Source organism: Penicillium antarcticum (assembly GCF_028974205.1).
Source record: "Penicillium antarcticum strain IBT 31339 chromosome Unknown utg000009l_segment0_segment0, whole genome shotgun sequence".
In the NCBI taxonomy this organism is placed as follows: domain Eukaryota; kingdom Fungi; phylum Ascomycota; class Eurotiomycetes; order Eurotiales; family Aspergillaceae; genus Penicillium; species Penicillium antarcticum.
In genome coordinates, this window is record NW_026695307.1 from 4,853,370 (window position 1) to 4,872,213 (window position 18,844).

At 50.7% G+C, this 18,844-nt stretch overlaps 6 protein-coding genes across 6 annotated transcripts; 3 read left to right on the plus strand and 3 right to left on the minus strand.

The window, feature by feature from the left end:
- Positions 1 to 670: 670 nt before the first annotated feature.
- N7508_010173 (uncharacterized protein) lies at positions 671 to 8,499 on the plus strand (the record flags this gene model as incomplete). The annotated part of the gene is made up of 3 exons (XM_058468233.1): positions 671 to 3,410; positions 3,460 to 8,012; positions 8,056 to 8,499. 3 exons carry the CDS (start codon positions 671 to 673, stop codon positions 8,497 to 8,499), a joined length of 7,737 nt encoding a protein of 2,578 aa, XP_058316079.1.
- A 668-nt stretch (positions 8,500 to 9,167) lies between these two features.
- On the plus strand, positions 9,168 to 10,025 carry N7508_010174 (uncharacterized protein; the record flags this gene model as incomplete). The annotated part of the gene is made up of 1 exon (XM_058468234.1): positions 9,168 to 10,025. One exon carries the CDS (start codon positions 9,168 to 9,170, stop codon positions 10,023 to 10,025), a length of 858 nt encoding a protein of 285 aa, XP_058316080.1.
- Positions 10,026 to 10,473: 448 nt separating this feature from the next.
- Positions 10,474 to 12,095, minus strand: N7508_010175 (Zn(2+) transporter ZRT3; the record flags this gene model as incomplete). Its single annotated transcript, XM_058468235.1, has 3 exons — positions 10,474 to 11,814; positions 11,864 to 11,994; positions 12,044 to 12,095. 3 exons carry the CDS (start codon positions 12,093 to 12,095, stop codon positions 10,474 to 10,476), a joined length of 1,524 nt encoding a protein of 507 aa, XP_058316081.1.
- Positions 12,096 to 12,763: 668 nt separating this feature from the next.
- Positions 12,764 to 13,741, plus strand: N7508_010176 (DNA/RNA non-specific endonuclease; the record flags this gene model as incomplete). The annotated part of the gene is made up of 1 exon (XM_058468236.1): positions 12,764 to 13,741. One exon carries the CDS (start codon positions 12,764 to 12,766, stop codon positions 13,739 to 13,741), a length of 978 nt encoding a protein of 325 aa, XP_058316082.1.
- A 165-nt stretch (positions 13,742 to 13,906) lies between these two features.
- Positions 13,907 to 15,217, minus strand: N7508_010177 (putative RING finger domain protein; the record flags this gene model as incomplete). The annotated part of the gene is made up of 3 exons (XM_058468237.1): positions 13,907 to 14,238; positions 14,299 to 14,557; positions 14,612 to 15,217. 3 exons carry the CDS (start codon positions 15,215 to 15,217, stop codon positions 13,907 to 13,909), a joined length of 1,197 nt encoding a protein of 398 aa, XP_058316083.1.
- A 1,629-nt stretch (positions 15,218 to 16,846) lies between these two features.
- On the minus strand, positions 16,847 to 18,477 carry N7508_010178 (M14 family metallopeptidase; the record flags this gene model as incomplete). The annotated part of the gene is made up of 2 exons (XM_058468238.1): positions 16,847 to 18,049; positions 18,100 to 18,477. The coding sequence occupies 2 exons, from the start codon at positions 18,475 to 18,477 to the stop codon at positions 16,847 to 16,849; spliced, it is 1,581 nt and encodes a 526-aa protein (XP_058316084.1).
- Between the last annotated feature and the right edge of the window lie 367 nt (positions 18,478 to 18,844).

Genomic DNA, 18,844 nt, shown 5'->3' on the forward strand with positions numbered 1-18,844 from the left:
ACAAATGCGATGGCATCGAGCGAAGTCGATCCCCGTCATTTCAATATGGATGTTTAAGTCTCCTGCCATTCAAAAAGAGAAGGGAATAGCAACAAAGGCACAAATCTTCCTCAACCTCATTAATCTTCTGTATTAATTAAAAGGTGCAATAGAAGGGCTAATTGCGTTCTCTCAGGGAAACCTTGACCGCGAATCGCATGATGATGCCCCCAAGCTCATGTGGAGACATGAGATGTCGGGAGGCCCACTCATCTTGTTTCCCATGCGGTTCGGCATCATAGACTTCTGATACTGTACCGTGCATGACATCGAAGTCGTCGCTCCTTACTAGGATCACCTCGGGGGCCTTGGAATCCAGACAGAATTGAGTATTGGTTCCAGAATGCAGAAGAAGATTCGATCTCTCATACGTTCATTCTGGCCTGTGCACCCACAAATGAAATGCATATCTCGGAAATATCCGATTCATGATGCAATGTTGGCTAGAGAACGTACTGATATTATTTAGTTCCGGCGTTTTCTCCATAGTACCGGTTTTTTCCCTTATGACCATTGACTACACATGACAACCCAACCGAGACGACTTTTATGATACTATTATTGAACTTTTATTATTACGACCTATTTATTGTTAATATCTTTACGCGCCAATCAATCAAATTCATTCAAAATGACCGACAATCAAATCAAAATTAAACCCGAGGCTGAACATACCGACAATATTGGAACCCGAGTTGCCAAAAGACTGAGCAAGCGATTGTCTATGAGTAGTGGAAGCAAAGAGGGCTCCAGTCATGCAAGCGGCCAGGACACGATACTCGACAGAAGTGCTTCTATCAGAGATGAAATGAGCCACGGAAACTTCAACGGCGCCAAGGACATCATTACCGGCGGCCAAAACACCAAGGAATCCACGAGCCAAGGTGGTGCCAGCGGAGCCTCGGGCAGCACCGGAGTCAATAAACCAGACATGAGCAAGGAAAATGCCAAGGAGACTGGACAGCAAATCAACAAAGGAATTAGCCAGGACAATTCCGCAACGGCTTCTCCTGATGAAACAAGCAAGGAACAGCGGAACGTTGGTAGTCCACCTGTCATTCAACTCAGGAAAGACAGTGCCAAAGACAGTGCCAGTAAAGACAATTCCGAAAAAGAGTCGACTGGCGCATCCGACAAGAAGGAGCAAAGCAATGACCAGATGGACCGTCGAGGCAGCGTCGCCGCCGGAATACTCGAACCTAACTACGATATTCGCAAGGGCCCTATCACCAAGGAAGGAACATTTCAAGAGAAGAACTTCCACAACAAAACTGGCCGAGAGACTATCATGAAGAGAGACGGCGGCGTCACCAGCAAGAGTCTCACCGAGGCAGACGCCAACTCTCAAGCCAGCAAGGGAAATGCCACTGGATCAAGCATCGACCGGCAAGGTCTTTCCCAAGCTGGCACTGCCGACACTGCAGACACTGCAGGGTTGAGCAACGACAAGAGCAAATCAAGCACCGCCAAGCGTAACTCTTCCCAGTTTCCCTCTGCCGTAGCACCAAGCAATGCGAAAGACAGCTCAGCTCAATTGAAGAACGGAGGAGCCAACGCTGGCAATGATTTCAGCGATGACTTCATCCAGAACGAACTTCACGACCAGGAAACCATCGGCGGAGACGTTTTCGACGACAGAACCGGCGACAAAGGTCTTTCCAAAGAACCTGGTGAACACGACATGTCGAAGTCTCGTGCCAACCAAAAGAACCTTCAACAACAAGGTTCCAAGACTTCGCAAATGCCAGGAGCCGAACAGGACCCTGCGGCTGCGGCTGCAGCTGTCATCGGCGGCGGTGGAATGAGCAAAGCGACTAGCAGCCAGACCACTACCACCAAGGATCAGTCAAGCAAAAGTTATTCAACCTCTGGAATCAGCCAGGCGGGTCGCAAGGAACTTGCTAATACAAGTGATCTTGCCTCCACAAGCCCAAAGAGTCAGCTTCAACCCACTGCCAGTGCAGTCGATCCTGCAAGCATCAAAAATTCGGCCACCGACAGCCAAGCAACGAAGAGCACCTCCGGAGCAAATCTGGACCAAAGCATTGGCCAAGGCTTCGACTCTGCTATTCCACCAACAAGTGCTTATTCTAGCATCGGTGGCATGAGCAAGGCTAGCGACATGGGCCAGACTAGTAATCTGGGCCAAACTAGTGGCATGAGCCAAAGCAGCAGCATGGCCCCAATCAGTGGTATTAGCCAGGTCAGTGGCTTGCGCTCTGCTACTGCTAGCCAGCAAAACCAGTCCACATCCAGCAATGCGTTCTCCGGCAACGGCCAAACTACCCAAGCGGCCATGGTTGGAGGAGGAAGACTGCAGAAGAGTGGCGTATACGGTAGTACCAGCAAGAGTGAAGCCAGCAATGCACTTGGCAGCGGAACTGGAACCAGCAGTACCGGCACGGGTGGTATGAACGGAGCAGCTACGAAGCGCACTGTCAGACAGCTCAGTAGCGGTGGTTTCAAGGTTACTGTTCTTCAAGAGAAGGTCCAGGCTGTGTCCCAGAAGTGCAAGACCCAGCTGGGTCTGTCTTCCGATGAGATCACTCGCCGCAGCCCTACGGTTGACTCTTTCTTCGACGCTGTTGCTACTGAGCGTCTCCGTTGGATGCCTAGCGACGGCAGCAAGCTTGACTGTTGCCTCAGATGGGCTTCCAGACTGGCATATGCTGTTGACGCCCTCAGAGAGTCTGTCGGAGTCTTTGCACCTGCTGCCAACGAAGCTGCAATGCTCATCTGGGGATTTTGCATCCTGCTCTTGGAATCTGACATTGACAACACTGATGTCTTTGAAAGCGTCTTTGGCCGATACGGTCGTGTTGCTGTGGGTATCTACTTGCTGCTCCAGTATGAGACCGCGTACAAGTCATCTCCTGAGCTTCAGCCAGAGGTTGCCGCAGTCTTCTCCGACCTGCTTGAAATGGTTTGTAGCACAACCGCAAGCTGTGTCGAGGGATTCAAGAGCAAGGAGTCTGACCAGGTCATTGGACGCAACGTGGACGCAGCATTTGTGACCTATGCCAAGCGCTACTCTACTCATTGGAACTGCGTTGTCGACTCTCATACCTTCAAGCTTGTGAAGAATAGCTCGCAGATCTATTCCTCCCCAGAGCTGGGTAGCTTGCGACAATTCCTGGGGGTACAGGACCGCCCTCTCCAGTTCATTCTAGATTCTCGCGCCCATAATCTCGTGGAAGGATCATTCGAATGGTTCAACAACACTCTCTATGAATTCACCGTTGCTACCAACCCTGTGATGCTCATCACAGGTGGAGCTGGCTCTGGCAAGAGTGCCATGGCTCAATGGACTGTTGAGAGACTGCAGGAGTCAGCTGAGCATGATAGCTGGAATGTCATTCCGTACACAATTCGTAAGTTTGTAGATATCATATTTGCTTTCCACCTACTGACCAAATCCAGGGGCTGATATCCCCGTCGCTACTCTGCCTCTGCGCATCCTGAAGGGTGTCCTGCACCAGATGTTAGATCACTGTGTTAGTGATATCCCAACGCAGGAGGCAATTCTTGTCGATGTTGCCAAGGCAGCCCAAGGTGCCATTGATGGAGCTGGCGACGACGAAGTCGAAGAGTCTTTGTGGAAGGGAATTCGAACTGGTTTATCTTCCAACATCCAGTACATGTTTGTGATTGATGGCATCGACCAGATAAAGGGCGGAGATACTGAGGCTGTGGCTTGTCTGGATCACTTCTGTGATATTCTTGCCAAACAAAATGCTGGATCTAAGATGATCGCCTTCACCCGGCCGCTCAGCTCGAAGATGGGCTCCAAGAACGTCCAGCAGTTCAATCTGCAGACTTCTCAGACGAAAACAGATCTTACAGCCTACGTGAACAAGATGCTCGCGTCCGGCGCTAATTTCGACACTCTCAAGGGCAATCAGCTTGACTCAGCGGTGGGTTCCATCGTAAAACGATCACAGGGCTCTTTCACCTGGGCAGAGATGGCGGTTGCATATGCCAAGCAGCAAAAGACAATGAGCCAGGCTGTTCTGTCCGTGCAAAGCTTGCCGCAGTCAATGCCGGATCTTCTTGACTTCCACTCCACGAACGTCGACTTCAGCCAACACGGAACTCTCAATATCGTTTCCTGGCTTGCAGCTGCAGAGAGACCCTTGCTTGTCGAGGAAATTGAGCACCTCTTGAATGTGGACCCCAAGGGCCCTAGCTACGTGTCTAGTAAACTCATTGATAGCCATGACACTTTGAATGCGCTGAGTCCCTTAGTCATGACACGCGATGGTGTGGTGTCCTTTGCCCACACCTGCATTCGTGACCACGTCATCAGCCAGGCGAAGTCTTCTGGATCCAGGTCTATCAATCTCAGAGAGGCCCACTACGACTTGCTCATTCGATGCCTTTCGTGTGTGCAGCTCAGCGTGCAAGAGGAAGTTGATATCTCTATGGACAAGCTTAGCATGGAGGAGCGAAACCACCTATTTGACAAGTACGCCGTCTTGGAATACACCGCACGCTATTGGCTGTCGCATCTGCTGTCCTCACCGTTGGTGACCGATGACGGGGAGTTCCAATTCGACACTGGCTTCAAGAAACTCCTGCCGGCCACTGTTCTCTTCGCTCGTCTGGAATTGACTTGCCGCGAGTCCCAGTTCACTCGCTCCAGTGTTGTCGAACTTTACCGACTTGCAAGTGATATTCGCCGAGTTGTTCTTGGAGACAAGAACATGGCCTTGCTACAAAGTCTGCTTCTCAGTTCACGCGTTGCCAAGCTGGCTCACGCTAGCCATGCCGATGAGCACTGCTATGAAGCGTGGAAGCTGAGCCAGGAGCTCCTTGGACAGTCACAAACCACTACCCTGACATGCTCCGAGATGATGACCCAGTCCTTCTCTGAGAAAGGAACCCTGACTACCCAGCAGGAGGATATCATGAGATACTTGATCCTGACCGACACCGAGATCACTGGTGTTGAGTTCAACCAGCGCCTGAAGTATCTCGGCATCATTGTCAGCATGTACAAGTCGCGAAGTGACCAGAACTCCGCGTTGCTTATCTCGAAGCAATTCTACCAGCAAGTTCTTCAGAAGTACGGCACGAACTCTCATCAGTCTTCCGAGACTGCCGACTTCTTGACTGCACAATTCTCCACCACTGGAAGCGATGAAATGAGTCGAGACATTGCCAGAACCAAGTACGACAATGTTGTCCGTACCATGGAAGTCACCGACGAGCGTCGAATCAACTATACTCTTTACATGGCTCAGATGTACGAACAGCAAGGGGACTTTGCTCACTCCCAAGCCGTGCTTTCTAGCCTTTGGGCAGGTCTGAACTCGCGTGACATAGACTCTGTCGACATGATGGATAAGAAGGCCAATGTGGCTCTCTTGTACTATCAGTTCCTTCGCCGCCACGGCCGAAACGACGAAGCCGAAGTCATCATCCGTGAACTAGTCGCTGATCTTGAGGTTACTGGTGTCCACTCCTCGGATATGATGCACCGTGTGCACCTTCTGAGGACCGAAACACAAGAGATGCATTTGTGGGGCCTCGATCGCACTTTGTCGGTGCTCATGTGGCGATACTACAAGGAGACTAACCAGGAGTATTCTGAGGATTCCACTGCTTTGGCCCTGTCAATTGCCCAAAGCATGTCCAACTCTGTCTCGATGGAGCGAGCATCTTCGCTCTCTGTCAAAGACCGCAAGTTGTTGGTTGAGCTGCTGGATGTCATTTCGGCAAGCTCGAGTAACATGACTGTCACCACCTTGATCATGTGCCACAACCTCTCCAGCATCTACATTCAGGAGGAAGATTGGTCTCAAGCTAGCGAATGCTCGATGGCTGTCCTGCAGCACATCTGGCCAACTGTCGAGCAGCCAAAATCCCACAAGAAGTTCTCTACTCAGCTGGCACCTCCTGTTGCAGATCTTGCCCTGGTCCTGGCTTACTGCCACTTCCGCAGACTGCATTTGGAACAGGCAACAAATGTTTACGACAATGCATTTGGGTCTTTGGTTGCATCGGACAAGGTTCCAGTTCCGTCTGTCCTCGCCGTTGCCAAGGCTGTGGTCGAATTCTACGAGACTTCCTACCAGTTCACCAAGGCGTTGACTCTACTCCACACTGTCAGCAACTTCCTGACATATCGCCTCGGAGAGAGTCACAAGCATACCATCGACAACATGTATCTCGAGGCTGCTCTGGCAACTCGCCTAGAGATGACTGGCGAGGCCAAGAGCACGTACGAGCGTATCTACAATGTCACCTCTCAGGATGGAAAGATCGCCCCGGAGGGTATCGATGCTGCCATTGCTCTTATTGCTCTCTATGAAGGAGAAATGCAGTGGGAATCTGCCCTGGGTGTCTATCGCTCGCTCTGGCCTACTCTTGTTGTCGAAGATAACAAGAAGCATACGTTCGACCAGATCCTGGTGGATCGCATGTTGGAGAAGACCTATCTTGGCTACATGTCTATTCTGACAACCCGTAAGACAGAGAGCTCTGATTTCGCCGAGCGATATCAGGTTGCTTCAGACTATGTCATGACCTGTCGCCACGTGCACGGTCCTACCAGCCAGAAGACGCTCAATGCCACTTTGCTGTTTGCTGAGCTATGCGAGAGCAGCGACTCCCACATTGATCAGGCTATCGCCTTGTACAAGCAGCCTCTACAAATCAGTGAATGGGTGGATCCCTCTCAGTCATCCAGGAGTCTCGATCAGATGACGCAGCCTCTGCCAATTACGCTCAAGCATAAGCTTGCACAGCTCTATGTTCGGAAACACGATTCGACTAGTGAAGCTCGCTATCTCTACACAGAGGAGTTCCAGCTGGCCAAAAAGACCCAGGGCTACTTCTCCTCCACGACCCTGTCCTGGCTGCGCGAGCTCGCAATGGCCCACTCGAGACAGGGAACTTCGACTTCTGTTCAGCAGGGCAATGCAATTCTCCACACTTTCGTCACAGATGTATTGCACGCTGGTGGTGATCCTGATCAGATGGGTGACTGGGCTCGCAAGATTGCTTCTATCTACCTTGAGTGCGGATTCATTGAAGGCGGTAACAGTATGCTTGATGAACTGCGCCACCGCGTTGTGTACAGTTCTGAGGCTTCTGCTATGGCTCTTCACGACCGTCGCGACGCCGTCTTTGTCGCTGGGTTCGAGGAAGTCTTTGGCCGACGCGCTACTTACAGCCAGATTATGACCGAAATGACCCGTGAGACGTCCACTTACCAGGCTTTCTCCACCAGTCTCACTGGCCACGATTTCATCCCTACTCTGATCACGGGCCACATTCTGTATAATCTACAGTCCGAACAGAAGCGCGTCCGCGCTGCCGCAGATACCAAGGACAAGCTGTACGACTACTTCTGCTCCAACCTCTCGGCCACCAATGTCGCCGACAAGGAAATCGTACAGCAATTCTACCAGATCTGCCTGCATGAGGTGCACAACGAGAACTACAGAATGAACATTCTCACCAAGACAGCGGACACCGTCCGTCTGTTGTGCAACTCATCCTGCTTTGAGGATGCAACTATCCTGACAGGCGTGCTGCACTCGTTCATTCACCTCACCGAAAGTTTGAACAACTACAACAGTATCAAGACAGCCACACAGATCTGTCTGTACTTGAGCGGCCACAAGGCGGCCAAATGCACAGACAACAAGACCTATCACGGCATGTCAGTCAAGTCCAAGATGCTTCTTCAGGAGATTATGGCAGCATCCAAGTCCATCGGAATCGACATGGTGGACCTGCCATTCAACGACCTGAACGAAATCATCACCCTTCTAGGCGAATACGATATGTTCGACGAGCTCGAGGGAATTCTCACCCAACTCTGGACATCACGTATCGTCCAGCGTACCTGGACACCGGATGTAGTTGTCTGGATTGGTCGCCGTCTGGTAGAAACCCGCTTCTGCCGCGGCCATGTCGACTCAGCTATCCAGCTTTGCCGCGACATCTGCTACAACTTGCGCCAGGTTTTGGGGAAGCTGCGACCCCGTCACATTGGACATGACCAAGCTGCTTTCTGGTCTGTTCACTGCGTCGGATAACCACCAGTCGGCCGCTACTCTCCACGAAGGAGTTTTGTACGATTTGCTCGGCGACAACGAAGCTAAGGGTCATGCCCGTGCTGCCGATACTGCTTTGCAGCACATGGAGCTACTCCGCCGTGCTCAAGGTCGCATGGGTGCTGATCAGACCTCGCGCAGAGCCTCAGCTCACGCAGATCTGTTCCAGCAGCTGGGATCCCGCTTTGGTATCGAGTCTGAGACAATTCAGAGCGTTGGTGAAGCCAATGGCGGCGAGCAATTTGGAATGTGGTCTAAGCCTCGCCGCTTCAGTCTGGATGTCGACGATCTGGAAGAGGAGGGCAAAGCTCACCACAATCATCTTCGTGAGTCTAGTGGTGCTGGTTTGTATGGCAGTGGTGCTCCGAGACGTATCTCGGTCCAGGCGCTTTAAATATATACATTGGGTTGTATAGTCGTGTGATTGGTTCTTTTTTGGTATCTTATATTGGCTTCTAATCATGAGGACCTAAATTGTATGTCCATAAAGTTGTTGCATTGAATGAATTTTACTCTATGATTTTGTCCCTAGCCTGGGATTTAATGATTCGAAAGCCCCTCTTAGCTAGTTGCTAAGTTTCCATAAGTCCCGATATCTTTGCATCTGATCAAGTAGACAAATATTAACTAACATATTTATCCAAAGGAGATCTATATAAGGGGTTAAGCTCCTTTTAAAAGGAACGCAGCCACGCAAATGACCAATCTGATAAGGACTTAAACAATAAATGTATATAAGATATGTAAAATATATTCTATTTTATCTTCCTTTCATTGATGTGCAAATAAGTACCTAATCACAGTCATGTACCCATTCCGTGGTATGAGTTGGGGTTTGATATTTGCAGACATGGAATATACCCTCCGCACACCCAAAATATAGTAGAATGCATGGATTGAATTACGAATTAGGTTGTAACATCCGGCCGAAGCTACCGGACATTAAACTATGCAAAAGCCCTACCTGCCCCAAGTACCACCGTAGAATCTCCTTTCCCAAGCCATTCCATCATTCCATCATGTCGCATACCCAAATCTCCAACTTCATACAAGCCGCCCAAAATGCCTGAAGCAAATATCTTCATGGATCTGAGTGAGCCCCCTCTATTCATAGATATGACCGGCGCCACAATCCCCTACCCAGAAATCGTCGGCTACGGCAGTTCATCAGTCGTCCTTCAATCTAGCGGCAAAGCAGTCAAGACACCCCTCCGTCGTCCAGACTCCAGAGCAAGCGAAGTGGTCGAAAATTTAGACACGATACGCCTCGAGCAGATGGTCTATATCCGTCTCCAGCCCTTGGCCAACCAAGCAGCTTGCCCAGAAGTCCTGAAATGGATCGAATTCACCTTCTTCAGCACCGAGCTTGAGCTAATGCGAGCTGGCACACTACGCAACCTCCTCGACAAAGCCCTAATCGAACCACCCGCATACAAAATGAAAGCCTGGATGCGCCAGCTAGCCCGCGGCATGATGTACATCCATTCTCGAAATGTCTTGGTCGTCGATGTTAAGTCATGGAACGTTCTCCTGACAGACGATTTGATGGTTCAGTACTGTGACTTCGGGGGGTCGTCATTGCTTCCGACAAACCTGAATATGGATAATGTGTGCGACTGCGGCTATACGGTTAAGATCGATGTTGCGTTGCTGGGGGCTATTTTCTATGAGATTGCTACTGGGAATCGATGCGATGTCGACTTGTTCCTGCGGAATAAGAGACGTTATATACATAGTTTTCCTCGCTGGCCCCACCGGTGGCATTTACCTCCTACTGTGGGGGTCTTTTTTGGGGGTGTTATTGAGCGCTGCTGGATGCCAATCGAAGAGGGTGGGATTCAGACTGCTTGGGAATTGGATGTTGCTCTTGAAAGGATTGAGGCTGGGTTGGATCCGAGCAATGAGCCTGTCTGGGCTTGAGTATTGATATATGCTAGGTTTGTTGTTTTCGCGATGCATATATTAGCCCACGAACTTATATGAATAGAGCATTATTCACTAGAACTTTGTTATCTGATTGCTTTCCCTTGCCCGATGATCAACTGGGACGAGGGCCTATTGAGTAAGAAGTAAGGACCATTCAGTAAAATACTCTAACTCTATGTTTTATCCACAGAAAGCAGTGCCATCAATACCCAATGCACCCATTGATATTCTTCCACTCATGCAGGCTTTTTTATAATAACAATAAGAAGAAGAAGGATAATATGCAATGACCCTGTAAAGATATAACGTGAAGGTCGTGCAAGGCCATACCGCGGCCATAGAATGAAAGTCACAAACATCATAAAACGCCAAAACGCACTGTCTATATCCATATGCCAGCCAAAAAGTATAGACCAGAGAATGAACATTGGAACCGAGGTGGTCAAGCAGTCAATGCAAAGCTCAGTCCCATTAACGCCATGCCTGCAACGGCAAAGCCAATGCCCATACCGCGGTGGTGGGTGAGACCCAGTCCTTCGCTGAAGAGTTGTAGGGCAACGAAGGTCATTACTCCGGCAGTGGCTGCAAACATTCCGCCGTAGATACCCCATGAAGGGCCGGTGGCATCACCACTGCCGCGCTGGCCGGTGCTCCAAATCCAAAGGGCGGCTAGTCCAGCCCCGGCGGGTTGACTAATACCCCCAAGAAGACTGGACCAGAACATTGCTTTCCAGCGGGAGTTCAGGGCTAGATAAAGGGGGAGTGCCATGGCGAAACCTTCCACGATGTTGTGGATGAAAAGGGCCAGGAACACGGTCAAACCTAGTGTTGGACTGGCATGATTGGTAGCATACGTGATGAATCCCTCAGGAAGCTTGTGTAGAGCAATCGCGAGAGAGGTCTGCAGTCCAATGGAGAGGAATGCATTTTGAGGTACATGGTGGTGGTGGGGATTGCCACCGGCGGACTTGGGACGTCCGGAATCAGCATCTTCCTCATGGTTGTGTGGCTCATCATGACAGTGATGCCCGGAATGTGAGTGATGCATATGCTCAGAGTGATGATCATGGGTTTGAGATGAAGAGGAGGATGCAACGCATGGGTGCAAATCACGGTGCGCAGCCACGGTGTCAAAGTAGCCTGCTTCAGGTTCACCGGTGGTAGTATTGACGTCAACATCAGTCTCTGCATGAGGTATCTCGGACTCCAAAGGTGCAGAGATGCTCTGTCGGTGCGGCAGACCCGGCCGAGGGATCTCGGTGGCAGCTACAGTGGCTGAAGGAAGAACCTTAGTGCACTCGCGGCCGCATGTTTGCGAAACTCCAAAGCATGGTCCGTCTTCATCGCATAGAGGCTTGACGCCACCTATGATAGAGGTGATTCGGCGTGATAGCATTGCCCGCACGGATTCACGCCGTACTGGAGTGGGCTCAACGTTTTGGCTCCGTTGCACCACGGCCGGGGTTGACTTGAAAGTTAAATGCTCGGCGGGGCGCAAAAGCGGTGTTCGCTCCGTATCTCCATTCTTATGTTTATGTGAGTATTCATCCTCAATTCGACTCTCCCCGCGCTCGGGATCGTTCTCCGGGTCGCCGTGAGTATGTGCGCAGTCCACGACATGAGAAGGAATAAAACGATGAAGGAAAGTGGAGACGATGCGGATAACCACGACTCCAGTAACAAAAAGACTCGTCAATATGTATGCAGATACAGAAGGAGAGAAGCCGGCGCGGGTCAGGTACTCTTTCGAGTTGGGCAGCATGCTATAGAGGGAGGTGAAGAGCTGCGACACATTAGTTTCGGATAATCTCAGTTTCATTGTCTCAACTCACCATAACACCAGCGCTGAGACATAATGACGCTGACAGGAAGTTACTGCTGTTGGCGATTTGGAAGCTCTTGCGGCGGGAAAGCACCTGCACCACCACATCGACACAGATGATGGCTGAACCGAGGACGCAGGCTAAAAATGATTAGTGCTAGGTTGGATAATTGTAAATCGCGACACTCACCGACGCCTGAAACGGCGCTCATCACCCACCCCCGGAGGTCGTTGGCAGCCATGGCGTTTGTGAGTTGGAGAAAACGAAAACGGTGATGTAATTTGCATTCAACGGCCGTTGGTTGGCGGTTGGCGGTCAAGCTTCACTTCGCCTCTCTCGGAAAACAGAAGGAGAACAGCCATGGTGAGATGGGATTGGGGGTTTTCTCTATCAGTTGCAGGCCAGTGCATTCCTTTGCCCCCAAGGTTCTCACTTTGCCCCCTCATGACGGGGGGGGGGGGGGGGGGGGCAGCCGGAAACAACAGCCGGGAGACATCGCGAGTCTCTCTTAAGAAGGCCCTGAAACTGTTGATGCCTGTGACACTGTCGGCAATGGAGCATGAGTAGCCAGGTCAACAGTGTCTCTTTATAGTGAGGCTCATGACTAGGTGATACCACACGGCATGATACTGTCCGACCTGCATATGATCGACCTTGAGAGGACACAGAGATTCTAGTGAATGCGACTGACTAGGTTCAGCTGATTAAAGAGGATATAAGTCAACGCTATGAAAGATATAAAAGACGCTGGGCCCTAAAGAAAATGGACGTCAACAGAAGTTATACTCGAGTTCACATGTGACTCTGTGATTGGCCCGTGACTTCGCCAGTTTTGTTTCTTCTTCCGATTGTTGACTTACGTTCGACTCAACCAGGCCAACTCCCGACACTCTTCGGGGACGTTCACTCATGTCCAAAGCAACCTTGGCCGTCATCGCCGCCGCCAGTGCCGCCACTGGTGCTGGTGTCACCGCGCTGCTCTACGGCAAACCCAGAGCGCAACAGCAGCAACCACAAATTCCTCCCACCCCGAACACAGCCGGCATCGCAGCTCCCTCAGCGATCCCAGCACCGGCACTGGCTGCCAAGGCTGCTCTTGGTCCCGTCAACCCCGCCGGGATCATGCAATATGGGTTCCCAGGCCCAGTCGCCGACGAGCTCTCCAACCTTGTCCTGCACGGTGCTTTGGACCGTCGCACGCGTAACCCCTCCTGGGTCGCCGAACACATCACGCCCGAGTCCCTTGCTTTGAACAATGCCGACCGCAAGCACAGCACCTTCACCGAGGACGCACACATCCCGGCCATGTTCCGCGCCAAGCTAGCAGACTACTTCCGCTCCGGCTATGACCGCGGCCACCAGGTTCCCGCTGCGGACGCCAAATGGTCCCAGCCGGCTATGGATGACACTTTCTCCCTGAGCAACATGTGCCCTCAGGTTGGCGAGGGTTTCAACCGTGATTACTGGGCGCACTTCGAGACCTTCTGCCGTGACCTCGCGAAGAAGTACCCGTCTGTTCGCATCGTTACTGGCCCTCTGTACCTCCCCCACAAGGATCCCGATGGAAAGTGGCGTGTCAACTATGAGGTGATTGGCAACCCACCTAACGTTGCTGTGCCCACCCACTTCTACAAGGTTATCTACGCCGAGGACGGCACCAACTTACCCACCAGCAAGGTTGCCTTGGGTGCCTTCGTGCTGCCCAATGCCCGCATTTCCAACGACAAGCGCCTGACTGACTTCGAGGTCCCCATCGAGGCCGTTGAGCGTGCCTCTGGTTTAGAGTTTGCAGCCAACCTGGACCTCAGCCGTCGTCGTCGTCTGTGCCAGGAGGTGGCTTGCCAGGTTACTGTGCGCGAGTTCAACAACGCCAAGAAGCGCAACTAAGGGGGTTTCCAATATCTACTCGCGTGGCTTCAAACTGTATATCTAGAACATTGTAATTGCATGGTTCGGGCGTTAATAACCGCTCCGGGCGGCAATACCAGGATATTTTATCTACGCGCAATTGAAAATCGCGTGTCTTCTCTTCGTGGTTTTTCTTTTCCGTGCTCAACACTGGAAGGCAATTCCGCTTTTCTTCCCCATGTTCCCTCCCTTACCGGCAAAGCCAGTCCCCTCGGAACTAACCTCCACCAGACCAGGCTGGATGGCATCCTTTTCCTTGTCCTTCTTCTTGGACGACTTCTTACTGCCATCATCTTTCTTCGAAGGACGTGCTGTAAGATCCGTCTCACAGACATAACATAGAACCTGACCATGTAGAGCAGCAGCGGCCTCCTGCTCCTCCTTGGAAGCGTGGGGGTCGGGTTTATGGTGCTCATGAGGCGTCATGAACTTCGTTACACACGGAGAGCAGATGACGTGACCACAGGGTTTCGTGACTGTCCGAAAGCAAGTATTAGCTCGATGTAACCACCCTGTATCAATTGAATCACACGTACGCATCGCCTTAAGTCCATTGCTCAAGTTCTTCTTGCAGCTAGGACAAACCCTCGAAACAGTGCCATCAGATGCCTTCTCCTCGGTGAAGTGAACCTCAACAAGTGATTTAAGGGAATAGCTATGCCGACTTTCATCCGTGGACCCGGGACAAATAGGCGTTAACTTGACGGTCTTGTTCGCTGCAATCTCATTCGCATCCGTGCCGGGCGTGAGCGATGGAACCCAGAAAGAAGGCAGAGCTGATTTGCTAGATTCAGACTGAACACACAACAAGATTAGCAAATTTCCATACCAGCAAAGTCTTCAGCATACCTTCTCCATCTTCAGCTCCTTCCTCAACCGTTCCCTCTCCTCCCCAGCAACCCTAGCCATCTCCTTCTCATCCAACTCAAAAACCTTCTTCCTCTTCCCATCAACAACAACCTCCCGAGCCTTAAACTTCTTCATAGCCTCACTCTCCTCCTCAGCCTTCCTCTTAGTCCCAAGCCCAGCACCACCACCAACAGCCTCATTCCCAGGAGGCTTCCCATTAGCCCCAAAAACATCAGCCCTAGCTTCAAGCCCCATAGACACCCTCTCAAAATCCCTTAAATCCCTTTCCTTGACTTCACGCAGTGTGCGTTCATCATCCTCGGCAATGCGCTTCCGCGCATCATCCCGCTCACGCTCCAGTCGTTTGATTTCCTGCCGTTGGGCGAGGAGGTCGTTGATTGCGCATTCGCGGCAAAAGAGGTCGCCATTCTTGGCGCAGCCTACTACTGGTGTGCGCGCTGGTTGGAGGCAGAGGCGGCATGAGGCGAAGGGGAGGAAGCTATCGCGGCCTATGTTGCTTTGTTTTGTGCCCCAGGTGTTTTTTAGGAGGCTTCGTTCGTAGGATGTGAAGTGTGGAAGGGACGTGTTGCGTTTCGAGTGTGCCATTTTATATTTCTGGGGGGTTTGTTTGCGGAGTAGAGGGATTGAGGTTGGCGTTTGGAGGAGCTTGGGTTATAGCTTTTTGGGATGGGATGAGGTAATTGGTTTAAGGTGGGTTTTTTTTGCCTATTCTTGGGTTGGTCGAGGGAATATCATTGGCTGGTTAGGTTACCGCAGAATTTACCGCCTTTTGTCAGCCCTATACGGCACTGCATTTTCTAAAGTTTCTTGGCAGTTTACTGATAAAATTGGCATTAATAATATCAGTAGAGGTATTGAATATGGCTAGGACGCCATATCAAATACAGCAACCAAATTGAGCAGTACAATGTCCCCAACCTTTAATCCGATGAGCCTCAGGGAATCCAAACCATCTACATTTCCTACCACAACAACAACCTCGATCCGCGCAATTCTTTCGGAGGAAGTCACTAGAAATATGCCACCCTGGTCGTGGTACGGCAAGGTATGCATCTTTCACAGGTCCCTCTTCACTGTTCGATTGCCCTGTAAAGATAAATTCTTTCCATGCGCCAATACTGCTTTCGCAATTCCCACTACGGTGGAGAGTTTTCTCCCATGGAGGATGAGCTTTTCTTCTTCTTTGTTTGGGATGTAGCATGTATTCTGTCTGTGTCAAGGGGGGTTGGAGGGGAAACCATGGGGGTTCCTTTGCTAGCCCTGGGGTGTGCCTTGTTTCCAAAGCTGTAAGATTTCATCGCTTGGTCTAGGAATCGCCCATAGTTGACCAGATCAGTTTGCCAGTCCATTCTCTACCCGATACCAGAACTCAGGCGGACATGGATAATGTAATCAACTTTTCGTATATTGAAGCAGGCATTTGGATGTTCATAAATTTGGAAAATCCCTGAACCTCTGGAAAGGGGAAAGGGGGGCGGGGGATGGGAGTCTCATATAGAAATAAATCAAGTCATCACTGCGACATTGACCAAGTAGCTTGGTTCTCATATTAGGCTCATCGGCTGGCGGGAGAATTATGCTATCTTTCCTTGAGCAAGGATACTAACGTGCTCTGGATTTTACCACCTGTCAGAGATAACCTACAGAGTCCATTGACTCCAATGCAAGAATGATACAGTTTTTGCTGTAGGGCCACATTAGAAGGAGCATGGGAAGCTATTCCCCCTGCCCACCTAGCCATTGTAGGTAAGGCATAGTATACCTACCTATGTAGCTAACGCGCGCACATTAGTAATGATGAATGCATTTCTTGGCAATGTTATTTTGACTTATATTTATAAATGTGACCCCCTTTTTATCATTGGAATAAATATGCATGTTATCTCCGTACTGTGGGTTAGAGTCTCGATTGAACTGAGACGTACTCCCGGAAACGAGACTTGTGGTCTGAGGATCGTCCAAGTAGGCGCTGTAAAGGGACGAGAAAGATCGTACATAGTACATCACAACAGACTGTTACTAGAATTTGCATTCACATCACATTGAAGGCGAGAACATTGTATATAGATTCCATACTATTTTGGGCACTAACTATCAAAATATACAAGGTCGTTGAAAAGAAAGGCATGCCAATTTGAAACAAAAAGAAAGATGAATTCGCTCGTAATCCCACATGCAGTCACTGAAAAGGGACGCTTCCAGCTCATACTCAAATTATACCCTATCCGCCAAGGGCACTTGAGCACCCATCAGATGGTCTTCAACAGAAATATCCGAGGCTTCTTCACCCCACAAGAACTTTCCAAATATCAATAATGAGTTGAAGATCTCCTTTCCGGTGGGAATGATATGCTCCGAGGGCAAAAGGAACCCATAGCTACCCCGATCCCGAAGTTTAATCTGATAAGAGTACTTGGCATGCAATTTATGGTAGAACCAGTCCAAAGCACTCCCACCAGAAGTGGCACCAGTAGCTGCGCCATTGGCCAAGATTCCCTCGCATGCTGAGGTAACGTCATATAACTCGTGCGAGGTCTGGCGGATGGACTTGGCGAGACCCAAGGCAAGTTCCTCTAGACTCTCAAGGGTGGGAGGTACGGATGAACAGCTGTATGAGTATGGGTAAAGGATCTGCTGAGAGTAAGAATGCAGGTCAATGAAGCCGACGATGTCAGCGCGGCCGTGAGCTGTCTCATTCTGAGCCCATTGAGCCAAACGATGCGATTCAAGTGCTTCAAACGGCTCTGCGCCGGCGTAGTTCTCGGAGCAGGGGTTCGAGTGAGTTGACTCGCCATCCCACTCAAAGTCCCAAGTGCGATCCAGGTCAAAACCGGGACACAATGGGAGGCCCGTTGGCTGGCGGTTCTTACGCCATAGACGATCTGATTCCCATGAGTAGACGTATCCGTCTGGATTGAGGGTGGGAATCAGGACCCAGTCGTACTCGTGCAACAAACGTGTTACAGCAGGGGAGTACCCGTAATGAGTGATGAGGCTGTAGGCCACGTATGTCACTGTGGATGTGCTGATCCATTCTCTGGCGTGGGTGCCACCCATGATGACGATCATCTTGCGGGGCCCGGACTCGGAGTCTGTTTCGGACGTCCCCAATCGCAGAGCTGGAATCTCGCGGCCCTCGTAGGAAATTCCAATACTAGTCATCTGCGCGTGCGATGAGAACATTTGTGCCATCAAGCGCATCCATTGCGTAATAACCGACAGTGGCTGATATTCTTGGAAGAAGAGGTCGCCGATAGTCGATATCTTGGGCCCAGACGATATAGTTCCTGAACCAAAATCCAAATTATTACGGTTGTTATCGGGATATGATGCATAGATCTTGTCGGCGAGGTTATCCATGAGGGGCTGGTAGGAGGTGCGGAGAGTGGGAGGGAGGAGGTCGAGCAATGAAGGTATCTACCAATCGATTAATTTGCGAATCATTCAGCAATCGGAGTGAAGCTCACCATGTCCTCTGCCAGTCTGATATCCACGAAGTCCGATGTGATGGCCCAGATATCCAAGAATAGCAATTGCGATGCGGATGACAATGCGCCTGCCTCGTCCGGTTGACGTAAGTGAAATCGAAGAACCACATCGCTGCCATATCGTGCGTAGATGTTCGACGGCGGAGATGAATCCTTTGAGCAATGCTTGGGATCAATACCCCAGATCGAACCGATTACCCAATCGCGCACTCGCGTCCATGGGCGGCGTGGGTCGGAATGAGTAATGAGGTGGACAGGTTGGAGGGGCGGTGGTGGGGTGATGCTTGAACCTGCGGGCACAGCAGATATGAGAGGGCATAAAGTCGCAGCGACTACAAGTGAAGGTAAAAGACGCATGCTGAGGGTGTGTCGAGAGGAAACAGGCTGGGGGCTCGAGTGCGGAGAAGGGAGGGGGAGATAGGCGACACGCGGGGATATATTTAAAGAGTCATGTCGAGACTGGAAGTTGGATGTTCAATGTTCAGGGATCAATTATCGAAGGTTGACAATGTACTTTGTATCCGACTCGAGAGGTTGAGGGTCAAAGTGACTCGAGGGGTTGCTAAGCAAAGATCCGGGGAGAGATGACATGCTCGACGTCAGTGACCAGATCCGGTATTCACTTAATTTAACAAGTATAGATTTCTACTGCAACTTATATTAATGAGATGCATAGTGATCTATGCGATCATCATTCTCTATTCTCTCCTTCTCCTTTCGTTCT